This window comes from Hypoxylon trugodes (genome assembly GCF_022578975.1).
Source record: "Hypoxylon trugodes strain CBS 135444 unplaced genomic scaffold F4822scaffold_1, whole genome shotgun sequence".
Lineage (NCBI taxonomy): Eukaryota > Fungi > Ascomycota > Sordariomycetes > Xylariales > Hypoxylaceae > Hypoxylon > Hypoxylon trugodes.
The window spans coordinates 1,866,136-1,878,186 of record NW_026250016.1 but is presented as its reverse complement, the minus strand read 5'-3'; the positions used below and the strand labels follow the sequence as shown (position 1 = coordinate 1,878,186).

Here is a 12,051-nt window from a genome sequence, read left to right as displayed (position 1 = left end):
AGAGTCTTCTTTCATTCTTATTCTGTTAAGATGTGCTGTCAGGTCTCAAGGCTGATATAGATGATCATATACTACCTAGGGAACTTACACAAGCAATTTGACCTACTTAGACTTAGACAAGAACTTAACCCTCACAAGGGAGCATCCATGTATATATGAACTAAAGGGACTCATACGTATCTGCCCGAAACAATTAACACCAAGAATTACTTATAACTCTATTAGCCAACTCACGTCAAAGTTCGGCTTTCGATTTAGCCAGGGTTTCGGTGATGACATATGTACAGTATCATATAGAGTAAACCAGCCCTTTCATAACCTAGTGAGGTAGTTTGGTAACCTCTCATGGGGTTACAATCTGCTGAGGGGCTATAGATACTCAGCATACTCAAAATATATAAACATCTTTCTCAACGGGTAAACCTGTATCCTGTTTACCTAAGCAGGTACATACTTTACCCCCTTTTCATAAGTATTTATATCAGTAAGACTACATTTCCAGCAGACATGGGAGATTCACCGATTAGTAAACTGGACTTCACCTTGACTCCTCGCTCCAATTCTTAGTTCATATGGGGAAGCTCTATCAGTTCTTATGAAACTAAATAGTATCTGATGGTTCATATATGTGGCACATCGGCGGTATGCGGGCTCAAAATACACCGGAACAGCATAGGACCCTTTATACTGCTGACTATGGTGAAGGGGTGCTCTCGTGTTTGTCCCTTACAAGCTTAGTTAGTATCATCACGTCCCCGGCCAAGGAGGTGGAGGAAAAAGGGTAGACTACCACTGAATGGACAAGTATATGAGACACCGGCGTTCACCCATTGTGAAGAAACTATCGTCGACGAGCCTTGTACCACCTGACCACTCGACTATGGACAAACATAGGCGAGCACCCCCGTAAATCGACCGGCGACAGTTGCTAGGTTTAGACACGCCCCTCGTTTTGCGGAGCCAACTGCCATCATCTTATTCGTAGATAAGACATAGTTCGTGGATTATGTCGTCGGTCCCACGCATGTAGAAGAGTGCAAGGACCTAATAGCAGTTCCCTTATTCTTCTTCCCAAGGGTAAACGAAAAAAGTAAATGCAGCCACGTACTTTTTCCCTTCCCCTCCTACACAACCAACCCTTGACCATCTATCTGCACACCTTATCCATCAGCCTTCAAGTTCCTGTATCCATCTGGCATACAGGTATTTGATGCTGATTTTCGTCCTCCCTTTTGAAACCTTCTACTCATTATCTTAATACTAGATTGAGAGTGAGCTAGAAGTTTTTTACAAGAAGCACATTACCCTCTGACCACGGGTTCCCTCACATCATTACACCATCGTATCATCATCGATAGTAAGCCTCATGATCCTATCGCGACGCCCAAGATGGGAAAGTTTTTAATCGCGATCGCCATGGCCATTATGACTACCATGGCCGCCGCCCTTCCCATCCCTATTCCTCCTGATCCTGGCCAAGAGTACTCTGAGCCTCTCCCTGATCCGCGCTATGCGCCAAACCCTACTCTCCAAGCTAATCTCGCATTCCGTATCATCCTCACGATTCTCGGTACGGGCTTCAACTGGGTACCTCTTCGCATCCTTTGGAAGCATGGAGATTTTGCGGTAGTAGTTCTGATCGCGGACGTAACCCTCATGAATTTCATCACCGTCATCAACGCCCTCATCTGGCGCTCTGATAACTATGACACCTGGTTTGACGGTCGCGGTCTCTGCGATATTGAGGTCTATATTTCGACCCCCTTGCAGACTATTTACGCCGCTGCCATTTTCGCCGTGGTTCGTCACCTCTCAGAGCATGTCAAGATCGCTCGCGCTACCCTTCTCAACCGCCAGGAGAAGAAGCGACGAAACTTGATCCAGGCTCTGATCATTTTCACTATTCCCGTCCTACAGCTGCTGTTCACCTGGTTTGATCTCGCGCAGCGATACAACATCGGAACACTCATCGGTTGCATGGCTGTTTTCGATAACAGCTGGCCGCGATTCATCATTTATGATGCGCCTAGTCCTATTTTCGTTGTGGGATCTGTGCCTTTCGCTTGTAAGTATAACCCTCGAATCGTAACTTTCATGCATGAGCAGGAGGGGATAATCACTAACATGTCTTATAGACCTGACCTGGAAGCGCTTCCGAGCCATCTCGAAGACCAACCGAACGTTGTTGCAAAACAACTCGACGAACGCCGGTCGCATGAACCGAGCGCGATACCGTCTGTACTACCTGATGCTGGCAATCATAGTCGTCTATGTGCCCGTATCCATTTACTTCATGGCGTACAACATCCAGAGCGCCCTGGACTCGGTCCTGAAGCCGTATAGCTATCACCGAATCCACTGGGAGCCGTCTCCCTATCCCTGGGATGCGACTTTGTTCGTACCGTCATGGCGTATTCCTACGCCAGTCATGAACCAGCCGTGGATCTCGATCTCCACTACAGCTGCGATTATGATCTTCTTCGGCACGACCAAAGAAGGTCTTGAGATGTACCGTCGATACTTCGCGGATATGGGTTTAGCTCGTTGGTTCCGCATCCTTCGAGACTCTTGCGATCCTGTTGATCCCCATCCAGCTCTTGACCCCGATGAGACGCAGGCAGGCTGGATAGAGCTTACGAGCCAGGGAAACCGCGGTGGATCCGATACTGCTGGACCGAGTGTCATATAGTAAGCCACTCCTTCCCCCCTTCAGATCGGCGTAACCAACTAACCAACTCACAGTCCCACGAACAGACAGGCTCCAGACCCATACCCAATCTCTCCAGATTCAGGCAAAGAATTCGAGCCGCTCTCGCCTTTGTCACCGTTGACCGTTGGCCCCCCTCCCCGCCGACCCATTACGAACGAGGACATCGCACAATCCGGCAGTCCCTTAGACCGCGCTATTGCACCACTAATCCCGCCTCGCTCTTCCTCTATTCAGAGCATGCCCGAGGCACAGGGTCCGTCTGCCAACCAGGCATCCGGCGGAGAGAGTTCCCGCGTCACGCTCAGCTCAGTTCCGAGCCAGCGACGCTCCATCGTGCGTAGTGGAAACCACGCAGGCGACGCTGCAGTCGCAGGTCCCTCACGTTCGCAATCGCAGTCTCAGGGTCAATCAGCGTCCCAGTCTCAACCCCGTGGATCGAGACAGCAGAACCGCATGACTCCTACAGTTACGGACCTCAGTCTTACGGCTCCCTTGATCCAACGACTCGAGCGCATGGACGACACGCCCACAACCATCAACTCAGTGCAAAGCGAAGAAGCAGTCAAGCCTCGCGAAATGTTCCACGGCACCAGCACCGACAACAACATCAGCACCCACGGCAGCGAAGCACAAGTACAACTCCGAATCTCCCAACCCCCAACCCGCCAACTCTCCTACCGCGAGCGTCAAGAACTCCTGCACCTAGCGCGCGAACAACAACGACTCGAACTCCGCGAAGACATCGAGTCCCCGGGCTCCCTCTGGCCCTTCCCAGCCGGCGCCGCAATCACCACCCCCGTCCACCCGGGCACCCTAGTAAACGAAGTCGCGTCCCGAGGCCGAACCCACACCGACGCCGGCACAGCGCGCACCTCAACCTCGGCCCCCCGCGCTCTTCGCTCAGTAACCGGTTCCGTAACCAGCACCCGCAGTGAAGCATACACCGCCTACGCGACAGACCACGGCTTCGTGCGCGTCCCGCTCATCGGCTCGCCCCCTCCTCCCCGTGCCTTACGCCACACAAGCGAGCGACGACGAGGTCGAAGCGTTCCCCGTTCTCTAGTCGAAACGTATGAATTCTTTGATTGGTCCGAGACTGATTCGTCGACTATCCGCGGTGGAAGTGGAAACGAGAGCCAGGAACAGGAACAGGAGAAGGAGGACAATGGCAAGGATAAGAAGGGCAAGGGAAAGGAAGTTATGCGATAAAAAGAAGGAAACGATGACCATTTCCCTTTCCTTTTTTTCCTCATTAGTTTGTTCGTTACGCTGGTTGACGATGATGAGGATGATGTGGTGGGTGGAAAAATCGGAGGCGGAGTTAGGTTGATCGGTGGCGTTGCGGTGTTACGCGAAAAGAGGGGTACGTACGGCGTCAGGTAGTCGGCGAATGGCAATACCCTTTACTTTGCGAGAATTCATTCATGTACGGCTTTGGGAAGTCACTCCCATATGCCCTTTTCTGTTGATTAATTACAGCCCGATTCTTCAGTTAGTCCCCAAGATAGGCAGATGGAACGGGCACAATAAAAATTCATGGTAACAAAAAAAGGATCTAGTAGAATTACTAATGACGGTTGACGATGGTTCTATCTAAATCCACGCGTATCACTTATACAATGAGTGCCCTTGCAGGCGGGATGTCTCGGTGCTAACCCTTCCATGTAGCAACATACAAGTAATGTTCGATCTGTCAATCTTGAGTCCCTTGAGGGCTATAATCTTCTTGGCTGATATTCAAGCCAGCCAGGGACGAAAAATCAACTAGATTTGGTACGCCTCAAACGCCAAGCCATGAAGTCGACGATTTAAAGAAAAGGAACAGAGGCACAGCCCTGCTAGTAGATACATGATTAGGGTAAATAACGACAGTGTATGTACTAAGTTATGCTTGGGTATCTTCGTAATTCGTACAGCCCGGGGTGACGGTCGAGTCCGATTAAAAATAAGTTATGAAAGGAATAAAACAGTGAAGTAGAAAAGACAGGTGGGTGGTGGTTACAGCGAGATGTTATGCCGCGATGGGAGAGTCTGGTAACACGACAGGCTTAGGTTCGCTTGGCATGTTTGGACCTGATCTTGAACCCGATGGTTCGCTATTGGTAGCAGGTGCTATCTCTGGATCCGGGATCTGAAAATCGAGCTAGAGAACGGTTAGTACTTCTAAATGTTACAGATAGAGGGGATACAACTCACATTCATATAACCCGTACGCCTCAATGGAACGATCCTGGGGGGAATAACATTCTCGTCTGAGCCTGCCGTTTTCTCCATCTCTGTGTTCCATTTATCGATCCAATCTTCCAAATTGCGCAACCTCGTCTTGGCATAGGTGAGACCTAAGTCATCCCATATCCAACCAGTAAGAAGGCCTAATATCCCATCGAGAATATTCCTCCAGTTATAAGGGTTAAATATAGGTACCAGTTCTCCATTAAGCTTTTCAATGACCCGACGGAATTCTTGCTCAGATATACCAGCTGGATCAAGAATCTCAGGATACAGGTTGGAAAAGGTAGGCGCCAAATCACCCTCTATCAACCAATCCCTCCTAATGCGTATGATTCGCGTATTCGTGTATTCTAGAGAGTTCATAGGGACGTGAGGATTTAGATGAGGGTAACATGGATGTTGAGGTCCCCATTCTTCACCTATGTCCGGTTGATCTGGATCACCCATGATAGATGAGTTACTCGAGGATATGGCCGAACCAATGCCTCCTGGAAGCGATAAATTCGATCCATTGTGTTGATTACCTAAGGCGGAGGGTCCTCTCTCGAGATCTTTAGAGAAGGATCGTGTTGGATCATCATTCCCCATGTCTGGCGACATAACGGCCTTTCCCTTTCCTTTATCAGATTTCCTGGGCGAATTGTCGGATGTCTCAACTCGAACAAGTCCGAAGCTTATCGCCCTCGCCCGCTTAGTAACGCTTTGACCACGTCGTCTCAGACCAGTAATTATAGGTTTTTCAGGCTTGGGCCTAGGTTCCGACGGACCAGCTTCAGCCTCTTGCGGAGGCGGAGGATTGGAAAAACGCTTGCTATCGTAGGAATGTCGGATTGAGGCGGGAAGGCTTATTCTTCTTCTATCTCCGCTTACCCTCCCCTCAATATGCACACTACCTCGAGCTGAGTGCTCCGGGAGTGGGAGGAGTGGAAAGTCGCCAGCACCAAAACCTCCTATAGGTTCTGGTGGATCTGATGAGACTTCAATGGTAGGGTGGTTGACAGGAACGGCGGGAGGCGGAGGGGTGGATAAACGACGTCGTCGAGATGATTGAGCGGGTCGCGGTGCTCGAGGTGTTTGTGGTGGAACTCTTGGAGTCGAATTAGTTGGATTCCAAAGGCGACCAGGACCAAATCGACGTGGTAAACGATAAAAGGAAGTAGTGGCAGGGTCGGCGGCAGCACGATTGCGAAAGGGTGATTGGGGGGCAAAATCGTAAGGACCGGGGGGGCGTGCAGCTTGCAAATTTCTACGAGTACCAGAAGGTTGTCGCCGATGAGAGGTAACTACTGCTGGCACTGGAGTCGCAACAGACGGATGCTCAGGCTGCTGAGGAGTCGAGTCGATGGGAGCATTCGTCTGTTGTTGCGCATCTAGGGCGGTCTGTGACAAGTTCGTAGATGGATTATTTGCGTGAGAAGCCGTTTGTGAAACGAATGAAGAAAAGCCGCCTCAACGGCAGGACTAGTAGGACTAGTAATTGGAGAAGGTCGAGGCCAACGGCGCCAATTGAAATTGACTTCCAATAAAGTTTCCTCCCCTTCTCCCTCCGCTTTAACTTTAACCTTATTGTGCGGGACCTCGGTAGACAATTTTCGCGATGTCTGCGATAAAGGTCGCCGTTGCGGTCGTCGATTCGATTGTCGTGTATGACAAAGATGGACGCGACGGGGTAAAATTGGAATGGAGGATTTAGAAGGGGAGACGTGCGTTGTAAGTGGCTGGTGCGGATGCAGGTGCTGAATAAAGCGCTGGGACTGGTAATAGTTCGGGACCTCCAGCACTAGAGACGCTAAAGAAGGAAACCACAGTGGGATGTTCATGCTGGCCTAGGCTCCTGCCGCCTGCCCAGGCCTAAAAGGAAAGGTAAATCCCGTGTTACCAGCTGGTAAACGGCCCTTTGACAGGTGTACTAATGTATCGGAATGTCGTATTATTGCATGGATACACCAATAGCAGGATGGTGCTAGTGCCTTTTGTACCTAGTGGTTAGTCGTATTGGTGTAGCTTTGAAAGCTTCGCTCTTCTTTCTTTAATCTCTCTAGCAACCGACAACGTTCATCAAATTCTCGAGATTTTTTGGTCGCTAATAACAAAAGTTTTAATTCTTCGCTTCGGACTTGCTTTGATCCAATATTATATATATATCGACACTGGAGGACCCCCTCTCTTGGGGGCCGCCACTTGAGCTGCGTGCTTTTTCTTTTAATATCTTTGAGATGGTGGCATTCTTTGGCTGACTGATGTTAATTTTGGCTATCGAAACAGCAAAAGTTGCTGTCTACGCCGCGCTGAGTTTGCCTTCAGGATGTGGGATGTATGTGAGCAGGCAGCAAATTCTGCCTTGGAGTTCGTAATATAGTGTTTGGTATAGATTGCCAACAGGAAAAAGATGTATCAGCGAATATCGGCAAACGTAAATTCAGATAGATTATTCTGGTTATAGCAAAGGGAGAATTCTAGGTAAACTTCAAATGAAAAAAACATATTTGCGAGAAGATGTGTTTCTTTTCGTCATCCGCCTTCATACCCATCCTTGCGTAGTCCCCGAGTTACCAGCGAGTCAGATGCTAAGAAAAGAACAAGGCTTTAAATTGCTTTATTTTGCGGACCTTTTTTTTCTTCTCGAATCTGTCATTGCCTATCAAGGCCTGGCTCAGCTAAAGTGTTACGGTTGGAAGTTATTCAGGGGCATCCTCGTCACCTATTTTGTCCCCACTCATGAGCGGCGTGTCACATATTGCTGAACCTGGTTTGGCCCGGGGGTATTGCTTAGGACCCGAACGTACGGGCTGGAATGAATGGGTCGAGATTTTTTTTTTTTCTTGTCTTTTTGTTTTCAGCCTTGTTTTTCCAGGATAGCATTACATTCCCAGCTCTTACGTTTACTCGCCTCTCACATAAGCAGCTCGTTCTTGACATATCTACCAGCCACTCAAGGACTTCAAAAATTTAACGTTGGAAAAGTACCTAAGTAGAAGGAGGCCTACCAATGACGTGGCAGTGCGATGACTATGAACTGAGGTCGTCGTCTGATGTCTGGTAATTTTACCCTCTGCTGCAGGATAAGTCGGGATTGCCGCACCGCCGTTACATCTAGTGTTATGGTGTATTAGGCAGAGGTGGTCATTGCTCATTGCTGTCCAGCCGTCCTACATAATCTACCAGGCTACCAGGACTGAGGATGGAAAAAGAAATTCAAATACCTAGCATTATATTCAATCTCCACCACCCCCGGCAAGGCACCATTTTGGCAGAGTGGATACGCCCTTTGATACCGACTCGAAATAGCATTAACACGAGGATAATAATGCACATTCCTCATATTCTCATGAGCGCTTAAACATTGGCAAGCCCGTGGCATCCGGGGATGTTTCTTTTCTAGAAAACCTCCAATCATCGTCCATCGCATGCGCAACCGCTTTGACGTGTCCTTGCGGCTCGCTAACTATACCTTATTCTTCTCGTCTCTTGTTCTGTGTCAGCTTTAGAGATGAGTTCGTGTCTACGGGAAAGGGTTCGACCGGTTTTGCATGAATCCTTAAAATAACGGTTCCGAGTGCGGATGTATCTGCGCGATCGAGAAAACGAAGGGGCGACATCATTAGTCGGTGTTAGATCTTGGTTTCTCCCCAGATTCTCAAGTCTTGGTTTGTATCCAATTAGATCGGTATGGGGTTGAGAGAAAAAGACGCTGGTAACTGACTCGGTAGAAGAAGTGGCATGACTTGAAGTTTCTCCGTTGGACCGTTATTACCATCAAGTCACGCCAGGTCTCGAGACTAGAAAACATTCTAGAAGAAATCTCGTTATTAATGTCGGCATAAACTTAGTCTCTAGTTTCGCCGAACGTGGGAGGCGTCAATGTGGTAGGTAGGATTTTGACGATATTATCGCATGAATTTTCCGCTATGATGACAGGCTATGCCATCACCGATTCGGGAAACTTACACTTCGCATACCTGCCTAACTCCGCACTTTACATGTCAAAGTTACACCTGTCATCTAGGGTTATACTTCCCTTTTAGAGTCTTTGTATGCACGTTAAGTAGTATTGGGCAGTATATCTGAGGTATAATAATGCTACACATGTAGAAGTCGCTGTTTAATAGACAGAAGAGTCCTAAAAGTACAGCTAAGACAACTAACTGTCTATAATACAATTGGTGACGTAATAAGTGCTATGCAGGGAAGTGGAGAGCTAAACATCTAGGAAATCTCCACTGGATTTGGACATAGAAAGTCCGTGCGCGCCCTATGTACCTAGGTATCTATCTACCTTGTACCTACTAAGCATGTATTTACCCAAAGAGTGACCTCATCTGGCCAAACTAGGCATCACCCCGATTCCAATATCCCTACTCGTCGCATACTCGATGGAGGCGTATATTGCATTTCTCCATCTTCATTGTGGTTCTTGCCATCATCGAGGTCATTCATCGCATAGCCCTATGGGCTGAGAGGGATCAACTTAATCTCACTTTTGCTCGGTTTCGAAAATCTGCTTTTGTAATATCTTGCTGGGGATTTATTATGATCCCCATGTATTATCCCTGGCTTCTCCATCATGGATGAAAGCTACGTCGAGGTACCGCCGGCAGCCAACACCACCGGTCGGTCATCATCCTCCACCGCCGGTAACGCGTCCCCGGGTTTCGGCTTGCGTCGAGCCGCAACAGTCGGTCAAACTGCTCCTATACGTCGTCGCTCCACTGCGAACGCTACCTCTCCCACCGCCGAGAATGGCTTTGGAGACTTTCGAAGGCGTAGCTCCACATACTCCGACTTCAGTATAAACGATGCAAGGAAGGACTTGGAAGCGAGTGCCGACGACCTCCTTAATCCAAGTAGATCTGGTATTCCAAAGACGGATAAAACTTCGTTCGCGTACATCCCGCTCACATTAGCACTGTTACCCGCCGTAGCAGGCGTCTTCTTCGAAAATGGGAGTGCTTTCTTCACCGACTTGATACTGCTGAGTCTAGCCGCTATTTTTCTCCACTGGTCGGTCACGCAACCATGGGATTGGTACCAGTCTGCGCAGGAGGTCCGTGTCGTGAAGGACGAGATCATGTCTGAGTCGGTTTTCGAATCTGACAGTGATTCTGAGCCCCTGTCACCAGCCGCCGATGGCGCGACCCTCGAGAACGTCCCAGAGGAGACACAAGAACAAGATGAAAACAAGGCATCTGCTAGAAATGAACAGCCGTCCGATCGACGAAATCAGCAGTGGAAAGAGCGGCAGGCCGCGGCACTGAAAGAACTATACTTCCATGAAATAGCCGCTTTGGCTTGGTGTTTCATCTTTCCCATGCTTGGAGCCTATCTTTTACATACGATACGATCCCGTTTGACGGAACGTTCTGTAAATCTAGTGTCTGATTACAACCTTACGATTTTCCTTTGTGCTGCCGAGATTCGGCCTGTTTCGCACTTAATTAAGATGCTCCAAGCGCGAACTCTACGCGTCCAACAAAAGGTCACGAGGAACCCTTACGAGCGACAACGTGTCACAGCGGAACAGTTTCAAGAGCTGTCAGCTAGACTAGACGAACTGGAAACACGTGGACTTTCTACCAATACGACGTCGAATCCTAATGGTGGATTTGATGCTCCTCAATCGAAATCCATCGAAGCAGCGGTATCGAAGGAAGTTCGCAGCAACATACAACCGGAGCTGGATGCTTTGAACCGCGCTATGCGCCGATATGAAAAGAAACTTACTTTACTGGCCTGCCAGACGGATAATCGGATCGAGTATGTGGATTACAGACTCAACGATGCCATTGCACTAGCCGCCGTCGCTGCTAAGAATAGCAATGCGCAATGGGGCTTGGGCAGTTGGTTCATCGAGAAGTGCGTCGCACTGATTTTATTTCCGGTTCAAGCGGTAGTGGCTGTTTTCACCTTTCCTTTCCGATCGTTATCGAATCTCTTTAGTCGCAAGAGCAGGTCCTCTCCCGAAAAGACACAGAAGAGTATACGAAATGGGAAATTACCCGCTCGAAACAGGAGCGGCTCGGATCGTGTACCTACACGCATGTCCAGGAGGTAGGGTTGGTTAGATGTGTCACGAAATTACGGGTTGAGATGAAGAATATTACTATGTAGGTAGGGATGAGGATTAGGAACTAGGTAATAAGCACGGGCTGGTCGGTGAGGATGGCGCAGGTAGCGGTCACGAGAAAGCGGTATCACTTGGAATGGCGTTGTACCGCAGCCAGTCACAGCTCAGTTGCGTCTACCGCGAGAAGCATGTATTATAGTAGTTGTCTCTTAAAGGAGACCAGCCTCTCTTCAAATTGCAACAAGAAATAGGAATACTGGCGATAGCATCGTAAATTTCAATTACGAATGAATCTTTTCATTTTATCGCAATTTACGACGTGAACGACCGTGCATAGACCGGGTCAAAAAATGGCTTGCGGGTATGGGGAAAGCCGTCGAATCGCATTTTTTCGCTGAGGTCGGTCTGCGTGTCTGTGCATCTCGATATTTTACACCTGGCTGAAATATTGGACAAAAACACATCAGATCACCCCAACTGAACGTCATAATGCGGGGGGTTCGGCTGGGTCGGCTTTAGAGCTTCTTTCATGACCAAGAGGGAACTGGAATGGCTCTGTCTATCGCAATATTCCCAATCTTTTGGTCGTGCAGATGAACACATGGCCAAGCATTTAAGCGTTTGCTTAGGCTGACTAAAAAGCTGCAATCCCATCTTGACCCGCACGGTTGTTATACCCGTTAGTCCTACGCATGCGGTTTAGGTAGATGGGTGGGTGTTGGGTCCACTGGTTCCTGGGCTGACTGTCCAGGTAGATGGAGACCCATGGGCTCGGCAGACCAGATCGAGAGCATGGCAGCCTGGTTCGAATTAGGATTCTATCGGCTTTTTCGCTTTCTCTTGCCCTTATACCGTATTGAGATACGCATGTGTAGGACAAATGGACGGTAATATATCTGACATACATTCGATAGTCAGCCTCTCTAATTATACATACATCATGTATCTCAAAATGGTGCCTGTGTCTAGATCTCATGGAACTTGAGACTGCAAGGATACATTTTCATGTCAGACGAGCAAGTGAATGTGGGTGTATTTCCCGCAT

General features: G+C 48.7%; 3 protein-coding genes across 3 annotated transcripts; 2 read left to right on the top strand and 1 right to left on the bottom strand.

Moving 5' to 3' along the window:
* Positions 1 to 1,416: 1,416 nt before the first annotated feature.
* F4822DRAFT_439631 (pheromone A receptor-domain-containing protein) lies at positions 1,417 to 4,239 on the top strand (the record flags this gene model as incomplete). The annotated part of the gene is made up of 3 exons (XM_051462656.1): positions 1,417 to 2,065; positions 2,136 to 2,688; positions 2,743 to 4,239. 3 exons carry the CDS (start codon positions 1,417 to 1,419, stop codon positions 3,917 to 3,919), a joined length of 2,379 nt encoding a protein of 792 aa, XP_051319411.1. The 3' UTR covers positions 3,920 to 4,239.
* A 1-nt stretch (position 4,240) lies between these two features.
* Positions 4,241 to 6,762, bottom strand: F4822DRAFT_439629 (Golgin subfamily A member 7/ERF4 family-domain-containing protein; the record flags this gene model as incomplete). The annotated part of the gene is made up of 3 exons (XM_051462655.1): positions 4,241 to 4,853; positions 4,907 to 6,322; positions 6,397 to 6,762. The coding sequence occupies 3 exons, from the start codon at positions 6,760 to 6,762 to the stop codon at positions 4,722 to 4,724; spliced, it is 1,914 nt and encodes a 637-aa protein (XP_051319410.1). The 3' UTR covers positions 4,241 to 4,721.
* Positions 6,763 to 9,230: 2,468 nt separating this feature from the next.
* Positions 9,231 to 11,329, top strand: F4822DRAFT_19538 (uncharacterized protein). The gene has a single exon (XM_051453635.1). The coding sequence runs from the start codon at positions 9,507 to 9,509 to the stop codon at positions 10,992 to 10,994; it is 1,488 nt and encodes a 495-aa protein (XP_051319409.1). The 5' UTR covers positions 9,231 to 9,506; the 3' UTR covers positions 10,995 to 11,329.
* The last annotated feature ends 722 nt before the right edge of the window (positions 11,330 to 12,051 follow it).

Excerpts from the sequence above, each read along its gene's own strand:
- F4822DRAFT_19538 (XM_051453635.1), top strand. The coding sequence starts at position 9,507 with ATGGATGAAAGCTACGTCGAGGTACCGCCGGCAGCCAACACCACCGGT.